This window comes from Platichthys flesus, chromosome 24 (assembly GCF_949316205.1).
Source record: "Platichthys flesus chromosome 24, fPlaFle2.1, whole genome shotgun sequence".
Classification (NCBI taxonomy): Eukaryota; Metazoa; Chordata; class Actinopteri; order Pleuronectiformes; family Pleuronectidae; genus Platichthys; species Platichthys flesus.
In genome coordinates, this window is record NC_084968.1 from 10,813,751 (window position 1) to 10,835,094 (window position 21,344).

The 21,344-nt window shown below is 45.2% G+C and overlaps 1 protein-coding gene across 4 annotated transcripts in view; it reads left to right on the forward strand.

The window, feature by feature from the left end:
• The window catches only part of arap2 (ArfGAP with RhoGAP domain, ankyrin repeat and PH domain 2), a 96,348-nt gene that overhangs the window by 38,171 nt on the left and 36,833 nt on the right, over positions 1–21,344 (forward strand). For all 4 annotated transcript variants that reach the window (XM_062384253.1, XM_062384255.1, XM_062384254.1 and 1 more), the window contains exons 11-14: positions 3,767–3,966; positions 8,255–8,340; positions 8,642–8,824; positions 14,364–14,538. In XM_062384253.1, the coding sequence (XP_062240237.1) occupies positions 3,767–3,966; positions 8,255–8,340; positions 8,642–8,824; positions 14,364–14,538 (644 nt within the window). The remainder of the gene's footprint in view (positions 1–3,766; positions 3,967–8,254; positions 8,341–8,641; positions 8,825–14,363; positions 14,539–21,344) is intronic.

Genomic DNA, 21,344 nt, shown 5'->3' on the forward strand with positions numbered 1-21,344 from the left:
CTACCTGCATGAGTGTGCATGTCTGTGCATGTGTTGGGACTCTTAATCTTAATGTTAATGAGGGCACGATTCCTACGAAGAATTGCCAGGCTCAGTTTCAGGCGAGCTGTAGATTTTACTGCGTACTTTTTTAATCTTTTATTTACTCAAAAAAAAAACTATTCAGAACCTTCAACTCAGTACTTTGCGCCTTGGAGCAGCGATTTCTACCTCAAGAGTTCTTGGGTCTGTCATGAAAAGCTTTGCATATCTTCATTCAGGAGCTTTTATCCTATTCTTCTCTGCAGATCCACTTGACCTCTCTCAGGTCCTTGGACAGACGTGCTCATTCTCTCCCGAGATGTTCTGTTGGGTTCAGGTCAGGTGTCTTGCCGGGGCCACGTTCACAGAGTTCTCCCTGAGCCTCTCATGCGCCGTCTCAGGCCGTGTTCTTAATTAAGGTCATCGTCCTGAAAGAAAGCGAACCAGTCTGACGTCCTGAGCGCTCTCCACCGGGGGTTCATCATTAAGCATATCTGTGCTTTTGCTCTGTTCGGGCTTTGCCTCGACCCTGACCGGTCTCCCCGACATCGTGATTCTGCCGCCGCCACGCTTCGCCGTTGGCATAGGGCGGATTATGAGCGGCGCCCCGGTTTCCCCTCGGACATGATGCTTCATAATTGAGGCCAAAAAGTTCAACCTTGTTTCATTAGAGCAGAGGATCTTGGAGGAAATCTGCACTGAAGTACTTCTTGATTCTCTTTTCACCTCCTCATGTCTCCCCAGAAACTTACTAAAACCCACTGATTGATTGATTTATCTTTGTTTGATTATTGTCAGTGTATTCATGCTATCTCACAGTGTCTTGTTTGTATTTGTCATGAGGATTTATGTCAGTGCAATTTGTTTGTGTTTCTGGCTGGCGTTTTAAATTGAACTGCCATTTATTTGGTACATTTGATCTCCTTTGATTGGCTGAATGTCTCTTTCCCTGCTTTCAGTTTAAGTTCACTCGGCTGTTTCATATCTAGTGGATGTATTAATTATTGTCATGTCCAAACTCTGTGAGGAAATACTGATGCTTCTCGACTTAAACTTCATTAACTGCTCTTGATATTTGACATCCAAGTGTAATATGAAAGAAAACCTGTTTAATTATACAAACCACTTTGTATATATTACCATTAAGTAAATTACACATGCATGCGAAAGAAGCCACGCGCCCATTCATCATTCATGAAGTGGAATTTGATTTCCTCACTTCCATGTGCTATGTAGGATAAGGGTGCGTACAATCCTTACACAGCAAATGGGATCAAATCACCAGAGGGAGAAAACGTGGGACTTAAAGGTCACCAGAACGAAGAATTTCCAAATTTAACCATCATTTTCATCGGGTCCTGGGGTGAGTGGAGAAACTGTGAAGTTGATTGTTGAGTTTTTTTCTCACTCCACACCATGAAGGTCGTGTAGGCCATTCGAAATGAAACACCTTTTTAATTCAACAGTGCAAGATTTATGGAAATCTGGTAATTTGCTTTCTTGGGTTGGATGGGAAGATCGATTGAAGACTGGACACAGGTAGCCAGTTCATTTATTTAGATCCCCAATCAGCACGGTTCTGTTAGAGCACAGTATTACCTCTGTTTGTCAAACTTTAAAATACAGAGACATGGAACCTGCTTTGATAACTTTCCAGATGATTGCATGGGGGGCGCAGTGTGGATGGACATTTGAGTACTGTGATTTTTATAGTTGCAGGAACGCAGAGAAACGATAGAGAGGCTCGAAAAGTGGCAGATACAAACGGCTCCATCGTATAAATCCGAGCAAAGGGAGCAATTTAAATATTGTTTCCCCTTCTACTCCATTTATTATGGTCGTGTTCATTTCTCAGTGCTTTTGGAGAGAACAGTTTGTTGTTGTCTTTGATTTTCACATTTTCCTCTTTACCGACCTGTCGTCCTTCAAGCTGGAGTTTAATCCGTGGCCTCGGCAGACACGGGGCCTGCAGGTTGTGTTTTAAACTTTGCATCATGGGAGCCTCCACATGCACCAGTGCTTCCTCCGGCCTCCCTGTGCTCCTCTGTGGTTTTGGAGGCTGTGTTGTGGTTGGGCCGACGGGCAGAGGCCGGTAGGCAAGGAGCGGCCGAACCCCATCAACCTATCGATCTCCGCCGGCTCGTTTGGACGAAGCTGCTCCTCCGAGTGAAAGCCCCCCCCCCCCCCCCCCCCCTCGACCGCCTCCTTCCCCTCGTTCTTTACACTAGGAGCCAGGTTGCCATGGAGACCAGTGTTCCCAGTTCTCCTCTCTAAGTACCTCCTTTCTGTCAAGCTCGGACTTTCTTTTGGTTTCACTCTCAATTTCATACGGTTCTTTTATTGTCTCTCACGTGCTCTTGCCTCGGCTCACACGAGTGCACGGATCACTTGTCACACACACACACACACACACACACACACACACACACACACACACACACACACACACTTAAAAGCCGTCTCCATGGGAAACTGCAATTTGAGGTGTTTCTACAAAGGTCTTGTTAAACTTTACCATCGTCTTTATGTGGGTCTCCTCCACAAGGCTTTTCTTTAGATTGGAAGAACAAGGCCACTGAAAGATCTTAAACCTGCCGTGCCTTTCAGATGTCTATTGGCTGTATGCATATGGAATGTTTTTATATTTTGAAAGAATGAATATGTGCTTTACATGTTTCTAGCCATGACCGAGGGTTGCTTCATCTTTCTTTTTGTATTCCTTGCTTCCCAAACGGTGTCTTTCCTACATAAAGCGTTCCCATGACCTGTTGCTGGCGTCACAGATCTTGAATTCTGTGGTGAAACATGTTTCTATTAACCCCTCTGGAAATAGCACATTCTACTTACAACACTATAGATGCCAGATGTTACTGCCTTCACTCTCCTGAGAGGGTTTTCCCTCAGGTTTTGGAACCTGGGTACATGGATTTGCTCGCTTAGCCACAGCAGCATCAGTGAGGAGGGGGAACTTGATGTTGGATGATCAGGCCCCTAAGCTCCTACTTAATGCAACAAACCTTAATAGCCCTTGTTCTGTGGGCAAGGGCGGCTGTCGCGTTGAATCACAGGGGCCAGGTTACATCAGTCCGTGTAAACACGTTCTTCGATTTCCCCGAGTAACAGGATGTGCTGCGTTCAAGCGCCGGGGCCTCGAGATTTCTGTAAGAAATGTTTCCTTTAATTGGACACTGGTGACACGAGAGGAAAGTAGAGTCTCATCCACTATTAATGAGAATCTCCTCCAAATTATTCGACTTATAAAATGGTAAAATCAAGAAAATTACCATATTGTTTTAATGCATTCGTATCTACATGTACTGTATTGGAATTCCATGTGTACCTGCACCTTCACCACATGAAGAATCACACGTATAAGGCTTAACTTGTGGTTTGTGTTTCTAATATTTAGCCGTTACCATTTCTCAGCATTTCTGAGTCTAATGTAGAAATGATATCCTGACAAATCATCCTGCATTAGCAGTTTATAGATTTTAGTGGAGCAAGGTGAGACAAATTGATTTACCTGCCCCCCCTTATCAGTTTCACCAAATCTATTGCAATCACCCATAGACGTTCATACTCAGCAACCCCCCCCCCTCCCCAAAAAAACCTCCAAATCCTGCACGCCCCCCTAACCCTACCAAGCGATACTATGCTGTCTAATTGCTTCTCTCTCAAATCAAATCAATAACGGTGAGGCATGTCTGGGGTGGTGGCAAAAAAAAAAAAAAATCATTTGTTGCAGCTTCACGGCCGAGTCAGAGTGGGAGAAGGAGGAGTGGATTGAAGCGGTCCAGGAATCGATCGCCGAGACGCTCTCCGACTATGAAGTGGCCGAGAAGATTTGGTTCGACGAGGCCAACAGGAGCTGCGCCGACTGCCGCGCCCCCCGGCCCGAGTGGGCGTCGGTCAATCTGGGCGTGGTCATCTGTAAGAAATGTGCAGGTGAGGGACGCACGCACACTACATTTGGAAAAACAAACACACACACACACGTGGTTGATGCACACACACTGTGGAACATTACTGTACAAAAGGATAAAGAATCAGATGAGCGATTCCCTGCTTGGAGCCGCCCACACACAGGTTTGTGTGAGTGGCAGCCGGCAGCCTGTGATAGTTCCTAATGCAGTGAAGAAACAAACATGTCACAAAATGAAGACCTAAAGAGAGCAAGAGAAAAATAAGAACAAACCAAAACACCTTCCTATGATTTCCTACTGAAAACCAATGTTATATTGTTCTGATTATTGGAATTACGTTTGATTTACCTCCTGGTTTCAGTTTCCAAGTGAAATTTAACCCAATTTGTCATTCGATACTTAAATCTTAAATTTTGCTTTTAGTATGATTTCCTCTTGACGGTGTTCATATAAATGACTCACAGACAATCTAGATTTTGCAAGCGACTTATCAGAATTAGAAGTCAATCAGCAGAGCGCATTCGTCTGCCAAGGCCCAACACTCCCATTGAATCTATTCAAACTGCACCAAATTGCTCGCACTCGTATCATTTATCTAATTATACCTGATACAAGAATCCTGAATTATTCGCAGGGGGGAACCGTAACCCGACCGAGCGACCGCACTGTACCGGCAATTAGTGATGTAGTTCGTCACCTCAAACTTTCTCTGAATCTATTGGAAAATTACAGATTCCTTTGTAGAAAGGGAATATCATGCTTTTGTTGTAGATGCATATAACCTCTGACTCATGAATAAGCAGAGCCTGGAAAAAGGTAAAAAAGTTATAATGAGTGATATTAAATTCTCAAAACAAAAATAAGGCCAAACCTCGAGCAAGGCTGTAATACATGCTAAAGCTAAAATAAAGAACTATGTCTGTCCTCACCTGTGGCCTGATGTTTGTCTGGTAGTCTGTACTCTGACCCAGAGGCACTTTCAGAATAAGATCTCAGGTGATAAGCTGCTTATGGGAGCGGGGCTTCTGGCCTCTGGACTCCCTCTAATCTATTTGGCTGTGCTGGATGTCACAGATGAAATGACAACAAAGATTAAGCCCCGGTCGGGAACTCGGAATCCCAAACTGCTTTTTTGACCTCCGCTAAACATGATTAAAAAGGGAAGCGGCGGCCATGCTTGAAGTGAAGGGCGTCCTGGCTGGTGTGCAGTATCGTCTTCTCCGAGCTTGAGATTTGTCATAAGTTTGAATGTGATCCTTCACCTCACCTCGGCAAAGCCTGTGTAATTGGTACGCGTCAGATATCCTACATCCCTTCTTCAAACACCCTTAAATGATTTCATTTGCAGGGGGGGGGGGGGTTTAATATTACATCGGGTGGACGTGCAGGGCGAGAGCGGGTGAACCTCTGCAACGGGGGAAGCTTTCCTCGCACCGTGCTCGCCTTTAACTAGGTGGCGGTCCATTTGGAATACCAATGACTGCTAACGCTTTTAATTAGCGCTCCCGTGTCATGGACAATAAAGAGAAATGCTGAACAAGAGAAAGAGGAAAGAAGTAATGAGAAGGCTAATGGTAAAAATGATCCCAGGCTTTCCTCTCCTCTTGCCAAGATGGAATGAATTTTAATAGTCTGCAGCCTCTCTCTCTCTCTCTGTCTCTCGCTCTCTGTTGTGGAGCAGGTTCATATGGTAATATTTTTCTCTTTTTTGCTCGTGAACACTTGAAGAACTTGCAAATCGGTTTCCTAAAAATAGAAATATCAGTTTTTATTTTTAACATTAGAAAAACAGGGGGATTTGATCAAAAAAGCTGAAATATCTTTTTTTTTTTTTTTTTTTTTATCTAAACTGTAGCGTAAGCACTTTTCACATTCTCGGTTTTTCTAATCACTTTAAAAGAAACGGCATCCAGCTCAGCACCACCTTAAAGTTTATTTTGTTTACTTTTATCGGGAGGTAAGAAATCCCACAGAACCTGGCAACCATTCCGTAAAAATAAGTAAAAACTGCTGAGCATTAAATCTGCATTAATTGATATTTCTGGCTACTCAGGGACAGCAACACAGTGTAAAAGCACCACTGACATAAAACATTATCGCCTCATTAAATGCATCTAGCTGGAAAACAACTGCCTATTAACACATTCAGCTGACAGAGAGAAACATCAGCAGTTGCACCTCTTGCTTTTTAAGACCTATGTTCAAACTCTTTCAAGCTCTGATTTGGTCTCCACCAATTCCTGGGTCGTATATCTCTAAATGCTCCACCTGCTCTTTGTTATTTAGCTAGATGGTTGAATTGTCGGGGGGGTTAACGAAGGCCTTTCCCCTGAAAACTGCTGCCTTCCGGGGGAAATGAGTGTCTTGTGCAGGGACACTAAACAAAACTGCTAATCTTATGGGCCAGAAAAACCGAAACAATAAACAAAAAATAAGCTAAAACGCCTCACGGAGCAAACTGCAGAGTCGGGTGACCGTTTTCAAATTAGATCTAGTGATTTGACCAGATGTCAAAATGAAAACATTAATTATTGTAGCTTTAATAATTGGTGTTGAGATTTTATTAAGGGGCTTATTTAGGGAAAGCATCTCCCACTTGTTTTGGCTCCTTAACCCGTCAACCCCTTAGTAATTTGACTTCCCTAAAACTGTCCCTCTCTCTACACTCCTCCTCCCGATGAAGCCCCCAGAGGAGGTGTCATTACTCCGATGACTTGAAGGCCCCTTTTTCTTTCACTGGCAATTGCTGTAAACTCCCGAAACCAGGCTACAGCGTCTAGACACTGGCAACACAAGCCATGGTAACAGAAAAATGCATCACACATGGTTTTTCTTTGTTTCCCTCAGACCTGCCTCGGAGTGGTGAGGGGCTGTAGTCACTGGGACAGTTTTTGATTGGCGGTGAAATCCTTTTATAGAAGCTTCCATGTGTTGTGGCGGCACGAAAAGGATGAAGACATCTGCAACAGGCTATTTATGTGAGGAGGTTCTCACCACGTAGCCGCCAGAACATGTGCACGAACACACTTCATTCGGCTTCATTACCCTCACACAAGTGAAAATGGTCCTGTGGTGCTGTGCAGCTCAGTGGCTGGAGCTGGGCTGGAGCACTGCAGCAGGCAGTGTTTTCACTCCCGCAACAGAACAAGTGACAGGAACTAAGATTGACTTATGTGGTCTTGAAGGCAGGGAGTTTGAAATTTGGGGTTTTAGAAACCACATTTAAACAATACTGCTGTAAGAAGGACTGTTTACATTGCTATATCTTTCAGAGGAGAACTGATTTAACTTTCGAGGGGGAAGAGGGAATCCTTTTTTACTTGTAGTTTACTTTGTTGGTCAGGAAAAAATACACTATTAGCCCCAGATTATTGTTTGAAGAGTTCTGTGCTAAATTATTTCAGTAGAAAATGACACAATTTGATGAGGCATGACATCTGGAATACAAAAAAGTCATGTTTTTCTCTCCCTGGATAGACTTTCAATGTTTATAACAGAATAAATATTTCAATGCTTAAAATCAAAATCGAAAGACCCAAATTTTCATGGTTAGTTCTCGTCTGAATATACACATTAAAACCCCTGCGTGCCTAAAGTATAGTTAACAATGATAACTACTTAATTTTTCAGTATCTAACTATGTGACAAATAATTCAGAGATGCCTGGTGTGTGTGTGCCCTGTGGCCCTGTGATGAGACGGCCCCTCTCACACTTCCCCTCACCGCCGCTCGGCTCGAGCACAGAAGACAGTAATGAGTTCATGCCACGTCTGAATCTAAAATTATCCGCCATTACACACAGGACAATAATTCACATCCAAGCGTACAGCAGGTTTCTGCCTGATGCATTATGCATGTGTGCTCCGTCTCTGGCCATAAGCAACCCCAGCAGTCTCTCGCTCACCCAAATAAACAGGCCGACCAGCAAACACAATGAATTACTCATGATTCATTAGCAATTAATGGGCCTCGTTCTGTGCTTTCATTTCCAATTAGGAGTGCTGAGGGGACTAAACATGTCTGTTGTGAGTGAGAGAAGGAGCTCGCAGTCATGCTCTGCTTCTCCATCTTGTTACTGCCTCTTTATTGTTTATTCCATCACTGGCTTTAAGTGCGTCTGAGGAGATTTTCGGTGAATATATGCATCTTCATTTTTGAACTTTTTAAAAACCTGAAGGCCACGATTTTTTCAATTTAACTAATTCAGAAAAGAGTTTCATGAACTCAACTGTTTTTATGGATTTCTGTGGTTTTTTTTGTTTACCTTGTGGAATCAATCAACTTGATGACCATGTCTGTCTGTGCGCCAGGACAGCACCGCTCCCTCGGCCCCAGCATCTCCAAGGTGCGGAGTTTGAAGTTGGACAGCAGCATCTGGAGCAACGAGCTCGTGGAGGTGAGTGGATTCATGAAAGCCAATTAAATCTTTACTTTATCCCCTCGTATGTTTTTTTTTATCATCTGCCAATAATCTTTACAAGGCCAAATAGCTACGGTGCCTTCTCCATATATTAAACCCCGACCATTTACCTGCTGTAACACCTTGCTCCATTGAATCAGGTGCATCTTAAAGACTGTATAACTTTGTGCTTTTCCAGGCTTATTGGATATTGATTTCAAATTCTAACAAATAGGTCTACTAATGATTCTCACCTGAATGCCCCCCCCCCCCCCTGTGTGTCTTGTCAATCCGCCAGCTCTTCCTGGCGGTGGGGAACAAGAATGCCAACAGTTTCTGGGCCGCTAATCTTCCCATGGAGGAGGAGCTGTACGGCGGCGCCTCGGCGGAGCAGCGGGCCTCGTTCGTCCGCAGGAAGTACAGGGAGAGGAAGTACCGCAGGGTCCTGGAGGGCTTTCAGGACCTGGAGCAGCTCAACCAGGTACAGATCCCATAAAGACAGAGAGAAGCTAATGTCACAGGGATTAAATTCTGAGGTATTTAGACGGTATTTTCTTAATCGATATAATTGGCCCATAAAGCGGTTTTGAAAATGGTTGATTTCCTCATATCAGCTTTGTCGTTCACCCCCTAATTCAATATCTGTCCATCGCTGTCAATTAGACGACAATAAAAGGAGAAGGTAGGAGTTTACAGCGTAGTACAAACTGGTAAACCATCAAGACACAGTTCCCTTTTAGACTCTGATGTATCTTTCTATCTCTGGTCTCCTCAGTAATTGTCCATCACGAAAGAGAGCAAGAGTGCAGCTGAAGTTCACCGAGCACGCCGTCGTGAGTGGGCACCTACAATAGCCTCGTCTGTACTTCTGAGGAGCCTGGCACATTCTCCATTAGCTGAACCCACCCAACCTGAAATAGACCATATTCCTCTGACCTTTTGACTGCCAGTAAAACGGGCACTGTACGTCCAGCGATGCCAAAAGGGGGGCGTCTTAGCAAGTTGATGCCGAGGCCTTTTCTGCCAGTTTGTGGTCTCGGTTTATTGCTGCGGTTAAAAAAAAAAAAAAAACTGCCTCTAAAAAGAAGGGTCTTAAAAAGCCTGGTGCACCGAGCCTGTGCGTTTCCAGCTGCGTCAGCACATACGCAGATCAGCCCCGTCGTATTGTTTTCGCCAGAGGAAAGGGAGGAATGAAGATGCAGAGAGAGGGAATGAGGAGGGGGGGGGGGGGGGAGTAAGGAAGAGATATACCAGTGAGCTGAGTGGAAAAGTGGATTAGGATCCACAACAGAAACGCTTGGGTTGGTTTTATTGCGGCTTTTCTGGCTTTTGGGCGCGTGTGTGAGTGTGCGACTGTGTGTGTGTGTGTGTGTGTGTGTGTGTGGTGCACGCGTGTGAACATGTCTGCTGCTCCGCAAGAGATGTGTGAATTTGCTGTCGTAGTGTTGGAGTGAGAGTGTGACAGACACAGAGAGTGTGTGAGTGAATCCACACGTCCGCCCTCAGGACTTGTGGTCTGGGCCCTCGCAGACTTTAAGTCACTTTAAGACTTCATGTGTTTCCATGGAGATTAACTGAAATACCCCCCCCCCCCGGAGCTAATTTCAAAAGATTTTCCTCACCGGGTCTTAATGGTGTTCATATGCAGCTCTGCTACATAACATAGCAACGGTAGCAGATATGGCACCGGCTGACACGGCCTTCCTGCTGCTTTATTTGAAGCTTTTCTCCAAATCCAGAATTCAAACTACAACATACAATACAAATGAATAAATGTTCTTAAATCACATGTAATTAACTTGCACGCTGTGTATCTTTCAAAATACAATTTCTGACTCAAAAATACCTCATTGGCTGCATTAGAGCATAGCCCTCAATTTCCCGATGTCTATGTTGACTTGGAGTTCTTTGGAGCAAACAGTTCACGCTCCAGTGGAGCACCACACCCGATGGGATGCTGCTTTCCAGTACTATTATAGCGAGATCAGCCTTATGAGCCTCTCAGGTATATACACTTTATAGAAAGATGGATGACAAGTCCCCACATGCTCCCAGAAATGAAGCCAGAATATCCTGGATGTGAGCGCTCACATCTAATGCTGAAAACGTCTGGAGCCAGAGTCTGCTCGGTAGAGATTGGTGAGTGGAGCTTCGGTATCAGGGTCCCGCCCACTCGCTCGACCAGTCATGAGCCAGTCTCAGCTGTCAGTCATGACGTTACACCCCCTTTTGTATAGCACCGAATCACTTGCACATATGTCATTGTGATAAGAACTACCTTGAATGATAGAAACATTTTTTTAATATGTACTCTGACGTCCCATCCAATAACATGCAAAGTACAATTTTATTTAGGAAATTCAATAATGTCCTAATTATGAATGCAAGGGACATTTATTTTCAATTACAAGACTGATTCACAGATTCAACAATAACAGAAACAGTCAGAATGTGACCGAATGTGTAAAAACGTTTCCTTTCCTTGCTGAGCAGAACATATCAACATTCGAGACCTGAGGATTTTAACACCACAGATGGACAAAGTAAATTTACAAATGCAGATCATACCAGCTGTTCATATCTTGTTGCTACATCAATAAACCCACACAAGGACTTAAATGAAGAAAGGTCTTCATAAATAACTATGATCGTCTGAGTTGAAGAGGCGGACCCTCTGGAAGTCCTGCAGAGTCCACCAGAGGCCTCTTGATGAATTGTGGGTTTGCACGGCCCCTCAGCACCTGCAAACCCGCTTAGTTTGTGAGTCTGGGAGTACAAAGTGCGTGGGTGTGTGTGTGTGGGTGTGTGCATTTGTGTGTGTGGGTGTGTGCATTTGTGTGTGTGTGTGCATGAAAGAGGATGATGGCAATCGGGGAAAAAAGAAGTGGAAGTGGGTGTTTGTGTTTGCCTCCCTGCTGTCTAGACTGGCTTTATAAACGGGCTCAACAGATTTGATAGGGATCAGTGTGTCATAGAGGCAATACACACACCATGACTCAACATATGTGTTTGTGTGTGTGTGTGTGCATTTGATCAAATAATAAACACTCTTCCAAATAGCTCCGCAAATGTTTGTGTAAAGTAATAAATCAGATGCAACCTATAAAGAGTAAAATCACAAACAAGGACACTGAGTCTAATCTCATTGGACACGTTCCACTTCTGTGTCACATTTACTTACTGTAACGCCAGTGTGAATATGAAAAGAAAAACTAAAGAGCTATATAAAACCTATTCCTCAGGGGAGGCTTCTCTTGAGCAAAGACAATAATACGAGCAATTTCCTCATTGACATTCATGCATTTTTTGAAAATCATGCAATGGCATTTTAACAGGCTTTATGGGCCTCGGGGTCATGAAACCAACTCGCTGCGTTACCGTAAATCACATTGTTAAGCGTCAGCCGGAGCAATAAAATGAAACTACACAAAAAAAAGGTGCAGAGGTGATTTTAAAACCCGATTGTGTCGATTGCAGTATCTCAAACAGAGTGTGCTTATTCTGTTGAGTTGTTTTCTCCTCTATCCCCCGCCACTTGCTCGCTCTCTCTCTCTCTCTCTCTCTCTCTCTCTCTCTCTCTCTCTCTCTCCCTCTCCCTTTCTCTCTCTCTCTGTATCTCCGTCCCATGTTCCCCATTAGAAGCTCATATCCCGGCGACCTCCACGGAGTCTCCGCAGGCCGCGTGACCTAGAGAGGGGGGGGGGGGTGGTATCAAAGGACCCTCTTATATCATTACGCACACTCGCGCACCAACCCCCCCCCCCCCCCTAGCGGCACGGTAATTGCTGTGACACTGAAGGTCATTTCCAGAGACGCTACCGAATAGGGCCAGGTTGCATGGGACTGTTTGGTCATAATGCGGGCAGGTGATATTGACAGGTGCTCTGTTTGTGCTTTGTGTGTGCTCTGCCCGGGTGTACATGCGCAGCCTCGGCGCGCCTCACTCTCAGACGCACCTCGCTCGCTCGCTGACTCGGTCCCAGTCCGATGAAATTCATCCGCTTTCCACTCGACTCCTCTGTTGATCCTCTGTGTTGCGGGTCGCCCTGCGCAGTGTCGCATCAAGGGACCGGGCTGATGGGAAGAGACAGACACTGGGAAAATGTTTTCTCCTCGGTCAGACTGTATTCCACCGACTCTTTCATCCCCAATCCAGTTCACCGGCTCGCGGCATGAAGCAGGTGTATAGATTTAACTAAACAGTGAGGGGATCAGCTCAGTCATCTGCCCCTGACTAAAGAAGGAACTGATCTGGAGAACAGGCGACTCCCTACATGACTGAGGGGGGAAATCAGGGCATTGGTGCAGTTCTCTTAATGGCCACATGGGGCTGGCACTAAATAATGTGTGAAAAGAGAAGGGAAAGTGAGGTTCAGTGTATATTCTGTGGATGCTTCTCTTCTTTTTGCGTGATAGTAATACTGGAATGATTGATCGTGCAATTTCTCCACCGCATGAAACATAAAGCAGATTTATTCTGCAGAGTTTTCCTTAGCTTATTTAAACAACCATGAAAACGTCACTTTGGTGCATCTTGACAAAGTTTTGAGAAAATATCTCAAAACTTAGAATACATGGGAGAACCTGGGTTTTAAACGGGGGGGGGCATGAAGATTGAGTCAAGACTCCACTTAAAGAAAGATTTAGCTGGATTATGGAAATGTGCAGGATCAAAACCCGACTCACTCTTAGAGAGCAGAAGTTGAGATATTTCAACTGTGCTGCCCTGTTTTTTTTTTTAATATGTCTTTTATGAAAACGCCTTTCAACAGCCTGCGGCCACAAGCATAGTGTTTTCAGGTTGTCAACACACATTGTCAACACAATATCTCAAGAACACCCGAAGGGACTTTCTCCAAATTCAGTCAAAATGTTCAGTTGGCGTCGAAGGGAAACTGATCAGAGCTTTTCAAAGTCCAAGATCTGTGTGACCTCACTTTACCCCCTCGAGGGAATCCCTTCAAATTTGGCCTACTTGTTCACAGGATAACTGATTGGATGTGTGGGGTCAAAGGTCAAGGTCACGGTGGCCTCACAAATCAAGTGTTTGGCCCTTTTTGTACATCATATCAGTTTGAGGAGAACTTGTTCCCAGTTTGACCAGTTGTGACTTAGACTCTGACTATATTTCAGGGGTCAAAGGTCAAAGAGAGCTCTTAAAGAGTCTGGAAAATAAACGTATGCATTGCATTCAACCTCAGAGGAGTATTTGTATTTGTTGTTATGTGTTGTACATGTCGTACTTTCCTCTGTCATATTGTAGACAGTATATTTTTTCTATCATTCTTTTTTCATGAAGCTATATTTCACTTACACGCTCCACTGCTCTTATTTTGCTCACTCCATTGTTTTTCATGTCTTTATTCCAACTTCCCCTCGTTTAAATTGTTAGTGTCATTATATTTAATATGGCCCATTTGTCCTGTTCTCATTTGCCATATTCCCCTTTTTCCCAGGGATTAGACGTTTTATTATTCCCACCGGGAGCATTCGAATTCCATCTTATTTTAACTTCTCTTTTGAGATTGGCGCTGAAGCCCAATTCTAAACTTTAGATGATTATTTCTGACGCCGCTTTATAGAGTCTTTGTCCTCTGTCAAACTGCCGTAGAGACGGAGACACCCCCCCCCACACACACTGGGAAGTGAGAACATACTCACTGGTTCACCGTCTGGGATGTGAAATTTCTTTAAAGGCATTAATCCAGCTGGAGAAAGCTGTTTAGAAAAGAAATGAGCCGCGGCCGCTCTTATTCGGTCTTTTATGAGTCCATCACAGCAGGACACGTTGAGGTGGACTCGTATAAATAAGATTTGCCACCGCAAAGAACACTCGGCTCCCAGAATGTGATTTACAAACGCATTGAAATTACAAATACAGTTTTTTTTATCTCTTGCACATACATTATTGAAGGATTTTTATGAATGGTGCCGAGCTCCCCCGGGGTCTCGGGAGTGGGCGGAGAGAAAGCACAGAAGCGTCTTCATGCCGTCGTCTGTCTTATCCTGTGTGTGCTCAGGCGCTGTGTGCGGCTGTGGTGTCGCCCGACGTGCTGCAGACGATGGCGCTGGTCTTCAGCGGGGCGGATGTCATGTGCGCCACCGGAGACCCGACCTACTCCACCCCCTATCTCCTGGCTCAGCGTACCGGACAGAAGCTGCAGATGGAGTTCCTGCACCAGAACAAACTGTCTGGTAAGAAAGTTTGTGCGCCTCCCCCTGTCCAGCCGTCCGTTGTGGACTTCACGCATAACAGTGCACAATGATGCCCTTACATATGAAAAGAGAACTATGATACCATCACTGCATACGTACTTCTTTGGCCTGGTTGTTCAGGAATACATCCACTAGAGGGCAGTGCAGAGTTGAGACTTTGTGATTACAAACATGGCGGCGATGGCAATATTATTATTAAAAAAGGGGAAAAAGTGAATTGGAGACAATGGTGGTCCAACTTGACTTAGCAACTCGCCAAGTCTCTTTTTAAAAAGTTGAGCGATAACTGGAAATGTCTTCTTCCTTGCTTGAACTGTTGGCCTGTTAACCCTGGCCTGCACAACAGCCATAGAATATACCACTCAGTATTTCTGTGTGTAAGATCACTGCTGAGTTTCTCTGCACGACCACCACTTGGTACGATTTGCTTGAGTGAGTTGGTTTTGGCCTGTAGCTAGAGTGAGTTGCATCCTCACCACTACCATTTGACATCAGATGCACCTCCCACAGAGAGCCCCCTTCCAGCCATCACATTAGAAAAGTTAGTGTTATGTTTGTGTTCAATAATTTAGCACGGCCCTCAAAGGATGCTATAAAAAAAACTGAAATGGCCCCTGATAGGAAAACAAGTTCTCCACGGCCGGTCCACAGGATCTGAGGAGATATTCTTTCATAATTACCGTACATACCGTTTTTTTTACAAAATAAACACTTGTATAAATCTGTGGAAATGGCTTTTAAACTAGGTGTGCGATTTGGACTTTTACAACCACTGGCACCACGTATATTCAGCCCCCATTGTCTGTATACTTTTAACAAGCCAGTCGTGTTTAGAAGTCACCCCGCCGCCGTGCCGCCACTTTTACACAATCACAGAGGGAGGTTTGTTTTCTCCCTTTGCCATGAATAGGAAATTAAGGCAGGAATACCCACAAATTTGAACCCAGCGAGTTCCCAGTTAAAAAAAAAAAAAAGTCTCTCCTCTCTTTAGTTTCTCTTTTTCCTTCTGCACTTTCCCTCAACTCTCTTTTGCGTCACCCATCTCATGCTGTCGGTGGCGCGGCTGTACGGTGTTTGCTTTCATGACGAGTGTGTGTTGTTTGTGCGACTTATGATGAGAATGTGTCTGTTAGCGACTCCTTATTGCTAGCACGGGTCACCTGGTGCGCCAGACAACTCGCATGTGGACACAGGGAACGGACGCACACACACTAACACACACACTTATAGGCGTGTAGACTTGTCCACCTGAAGCGTGCAGCATAGCAGCGTCCTCCATCTTCTCATTATGTGTCTGGAGCTGTCCAGACTCGTCCTGTCGTGATGGAAGCTCAACTAAACTGAGCGAGGCCATGAGCACTAAGGTCAAAGACTCACAACCACTGTTTTTCTTTTTAAAACCACAATTACAATCTTTGCTCTAATGTCGACCTGTATACGCTGCACAGCCTTCAACATGGTTTTCTTTTCTATAACCGTGGTTGGTTCCTGAGCTCAACCACAGACCACGTGCACCTCTGTGGAGTCATAGATCTTCAGTGTCTGTGTTGTGTCTAATAAACTTTAAATATATCAACTCTCCATTACATCTTCGGAACAATAACCAAAATATATACTCTCAAAATCAGTATTGGTAATGCTCTGATTGATTTATTCCCAAAGCTTCTGCATGTACAACATGATAGATGTTTAATCATGAATTAGAAGAAGAGCGGTCAGTGATGAGTCATCCTCAGTGGTTTGAACTGACCGGCCGACCGCCGTCCTTATCCAACCGGGTCCAAAAGTTTCTTGTGCGACAACACAAAACAAATACAATTTGCGGAAACAGCAGTGAATAACCCGACTGTTGTGTTGTGTGGAGAAGATTAAAGCTCCACGCAGAATACTGTCCAAATTCCCTCCGTGACATTTTTCCTACAGTCGGTCACATTACACACAAAGCTGTGAGCAGTGGTGTTCTCTGTGCACGTGGCCCCCCGGAGCTTGCAGAGGAAAAACTTGTGAAAAACTCTGATTAAACAGGAATTGAACTTTATTTTCTTTTTCTTTTTTTTTGTCAGTCGTCGAGCGCCTGTGTTTTTGTCTGGCAGGAAGCGGGAACAATTCAATACCCACGCGACGCCATCCCCACTGTATCGCCTGGTGTTGACAGAGAGACGATACAGCACAGGCTGGAAAATAGAGCAGGCGGTACAGAGGACAAGACAGAATTCGGGGGGGGGGGGGTGCTGTAGAGTTTTTAAAGACCCCAGCCTTGCAAAATGGTTGCACACACGCAAGGCAATATAAGGGCAGATATGGGGCTTTCATATGTCAGCATGTGTGCTTGTTCTCCGTGATTCTGTTTGTCTTATGAGCCACACATCCGCAACGAGGCCGCACCTCAGGCCCCCGTTCCGCCGCAGCATGGTGCCGCGAAAAAAAAACCAGACACTGCGCCGAATGAAACGACATCAAACTTTACCGAAATGAGCGGTGCCCCCGGTGGGAGGCTGGAATAAGCCGGCAATAAACAATCGGCAAACGCGAGCAATTCTCGGCCTTGTCAGCTCAAGTCTAAATTGGAGTAGCTCTCGGGGCGCTACGCCGTTTCACAGTGGGTTGGTAAGAAATACAAATAGGGAGAGAAAAAAGAAAACCTTCTCATTCCCTTCTGGTTGTGGAGAATCCAAACAAAGCTGTCGGCTCGCCGCGGCACTGTCCCTTCCCTCCACAGCAGCTCATTTGTAGCTCCGGCGCGAGGACGTCCACTGATGCCGGAGCATCGGCACCTCATTAGCTCCTTCTCTCCACGCGTGTGCTTGAGCGCCCGGCCTCGGCGGACCTCGTTCTCCCGCCCACACCTGCTCGCCCCGAAGCACCCGAGATACCGCAGGAGTGTGTTTCATTTACATACCTCCCCCCCACACCATCCCAGATTCCATTAGAAAACAGGCCGGTGGCATCTCTCCGAGGTGGTGTGTCTCCACACTTAAGCAACCCCTGTGGGCAGCTTGGATGATGGCTCTATCCCTCAGAGTCAGAGGCTTCCACTGCGGTGGCTACTTGTATAATTTCAGCCTCATATATCATTTTGTCTGTATCCCTCGTATTCCCATAGCTTACACCCAGGAGACCACGCAAATAAAATTAACCATCAAAAACATGTATCCAGAACAAGGTCACTTTTTTCTTTTTGTCATGGGAGCAAAGAAAGATCAGGTAAAAATGTAAATACTTTAAAAAGAATGAAATAACGGCAAAATGAGCCATGTCGTTTTTTAAGGATAACCTATTTTGGCCCAGCTCATGTCCAACCATCTTGTCACCAGTGTGTGTTCTGTCACTTGCCGCTGTCAAGATGGTGATGGAGATCTTTCCTGGCACCACTTTCTGAATGTGGATTTACAGCCTCAGTGGAGAAAGGAAAACAAATCTGTAAGTGGACTTTTGGTTCCACTCTTAATTCCATTTGGGTAAGGCCCCACAGAAGTATTTCCCTGGGTCATAAGAGACTCCTTAAAACGGTTATTCGACCCAATGGCTGAAAATTACACAATTAGCAGCTTCAAGGTCACATTTTCGATTTGCCCCCCCGATCAAGGGTGACACTGACTCCCTGCCGGCCACTTCACTGTAAATATCTGGATGAGCGTATTGGCCAATGCCTGCGACAGTAAACAGTAGCATAAACATGTAAATTGCATTTAATTTCCTCTCTCCAAATCCACCCGGGCGGCCGTTGTGCCGTGAAACCGAGCCCAACCTCGACGTTGACATCAATCGGCTTCTTCTTAAATGACACACCGTAGATTTGGAGGCTACAGAGTTTTTTTTTTTTTTATTGTTGCCACCCGAGCACTCCTGACGCCTCGGATCTCTGAATCTTGTGGCACATTAAAAATTAATCCAGCGGGCTTTCGGTGTGGATAATAAAAAGATGAACACAAAAACACACATTCATCTATATATATATATAGAGAGAGAAATATAAACAAGCACTTAATCAAAGGGCCTGTTTCTTCCTGCAGCTCTGTTCCACCCTGTTTTAAGGCTCTGGGAGTTTTTCTTTGCTTGCCGGCATCGTTCCTGTTTTTAACCACCACACAGAGCTGCCGGGGAGGGGGGGGGGGGGGCACACAAGGTCACGAGCAGCTGCTGAGAGTTTGTGGAAATTCAACTTTTTGCCCCCCTCTGATGGAGAGCCTCTGTGCCGAATGGCTTTAATTTTGAAGGATTAGCCTGAAGTGTCATTGGCCAGAGAGCTCCTCGTGGATTTGCGCCCTGCGGGTTCATATCTCATTTAGTGCATCCATCCATTATCCATACCGCTCATTCACCGAGGGTCGTGGAGAGGGCTGCAGCCGATCCCAGGTGACACCGGGGCGAGGGGCGGGACACACCCTGGATAAGCCACCGGGACGATATATAGAGACAAACAACCAGTCCCAGTCCTACTCACATCGCAGACTGTGTATAAAGATGGAGGACATGACTGCTTCACAAAATTGAATGCTCAGTATCTGGATCTCCACCAGGGGGCTGGCTGCAGTACAGATCTAAATCTCTCCCCCTTGTAAATAGATGGGACTTTGACCAAGAGGGATATGTTTGTTTTCTATTAAGCTTGGTTTTAATTTGTTATTTGATGATACCAAACTGGGATTCAAACCTGTGACCTAATTGCTGTGAGGCGACACTGCCCTACCGTGCCGCCTTCACTAAATACACTCACTTCATTTCTGTGATGACTGAATGATTTGAAACTTTTTAACGCCCTTTGTACTCCTTTGACTTCTACATGATGTCTTGCGTATGTCCGCCCTTTTTGTTATCATCCACTATGTGTCGCCCCATTTCTGTGTGCGCCACTGTGTGTGTGTCTGTGTGGGTGTGTGTCTCTGTGTGAGCCTCTGATTACCCCACTGTCCGCTGCTTGTCGGGCACCACTTTGTGACCGCTGCCGTGGGCGAGCAGATGGCTAATTGAGCACTCTGTCATGTCACCTGCCTGCACCGGGGACCGAGCCAATCGGCGCAGGCCCAGACTTCTCCGCCGCCCCCCCCAGACATTCCAGTCATCCCAGTCCCATCTAAACGGAGTCCAGCTTCAGGGGCCCAGGGGTACTGTTCTAACAAGGCTTACACACAGAGAGAGAGAGAGAGACACAGTATCAACCACTGGCTTATTTACATTCCCCTCAACCTGAGTGCTGGGACAGTTGTGTGTATTTGTGAGTGTGTGTGTGTGTGTGTGTGTGTGTGTGACTCACCTACCTGCAGTTGGCTGATTCAATTCATTAAAGTCAGATTCCATGTATTAAGGGCGCTGCTATTGGCTGGCACCTTCTCCCTGTCGGTCTCCGATTACAGACGTTTCTCCAGAGCGACGCTGAGGCTTCGTGTCTCGTGATTGGCTGATTGCCTCTTTGGGATAACTTAAAAAAAAAAAATCATATTGCATTTTCTGACCGCGGTGTATTAGTGCGCCTGTGTCGGGTCAGACACCGTGTTGTTGTTGATTTCATTGTGTATGCAACTGGAGACGCAGCTCATAGACCGTGGATGATTATTTGTGTTTTTTTTTTTTTTCTTCTTGTTTTTTCATTGGGGGGGTCCATTTTCATTTAGCAATTTAATCAAGAAGTCTCGCTGAGATCAAAATCTATTTTTTTTACCGACATCTGAAAACAAATCCCATATACAGCGGCGTCACAACGAGACGATGCAGGGCGCTCGCACACAGGGAGAGAGACGTCATATTTCTCATCTATTCCTTCATTGCTAGTTTTTTCTTGCATCTATTTAAGATTTAATAAAGCAACACAAGATATTGGAAACTGTAAAGCGTATTCATAATGTGCTGTACCTTCACGTCATAATCAATTTGTGAGATAAAGCTTAAGAAACGATTAAATTCAGATGCGTGCGTGGCGATATTGGACAATCCATTTATTTCAATTTCTTCAGACTATCATGCGAACGCATTAGTCAAACTCCACAGTCATTTAAAGATCATTAATGTGCACATGAGCGCAATTAATTAGCTCGACACACGAGAGCACGCGACGAACACACACCGAACAGTCGGGGCGAGCCGTCTCGTTGAATTAACCGATTCTCTCGCTCTCCCGCTGTGAAATGATATGCGGCGTGGAGACGAGGCGTCAGTGCCGTCAGTGCTGGGCTGGAAGTTGTCGCATCAATTAAAAGTGGTTTCAATTAAAGTTATTTTACCTTGCCTGATGGGAGAGCTGGAGGTGGCGGAGGATAACATCGCCGAGATATCGCCGAGGCTCCGGCAGACAATTGAACTCCAGAATCGGGGGGCTAATTGAATTTGAGCGCGATAAGGTTGAAATGTGGGGGAACTCTCCAAGCCGGCGAGGAAGGATGAGTGGAGGGAGAGAAAAAAAGATGAAGCGAGGGGAAGCCTCTGATTTAAATGGGCAGAGACGAAGAGAGGACAGAGTGTAACAGATACATTACATGTAGGTCTGTGCTTTAAAACTTCAGCGGCTTGAGAATCCATGTTTATTCTGGTTGAAAGAAGCAGTCTGGGATTTTATAGATGAGGAAGAGTGGGAGAAGAAGATAGTGTCACGTGTGGGATTCATGGGATCTTAATCGGGGAGTATTACCATATTCAATATCCAACCTTTCAAAGTACACAAAATCAGCCGTGGTGATGATGGAGGTCAGATCAGTGTGTGGCACATTTTGCAGGTTTCAAAAACTTTAGAATATTTTTACTCCAGTTATTTTATTATTAATTCAATTGCAAACCAAGAGAGGGTTAATGGT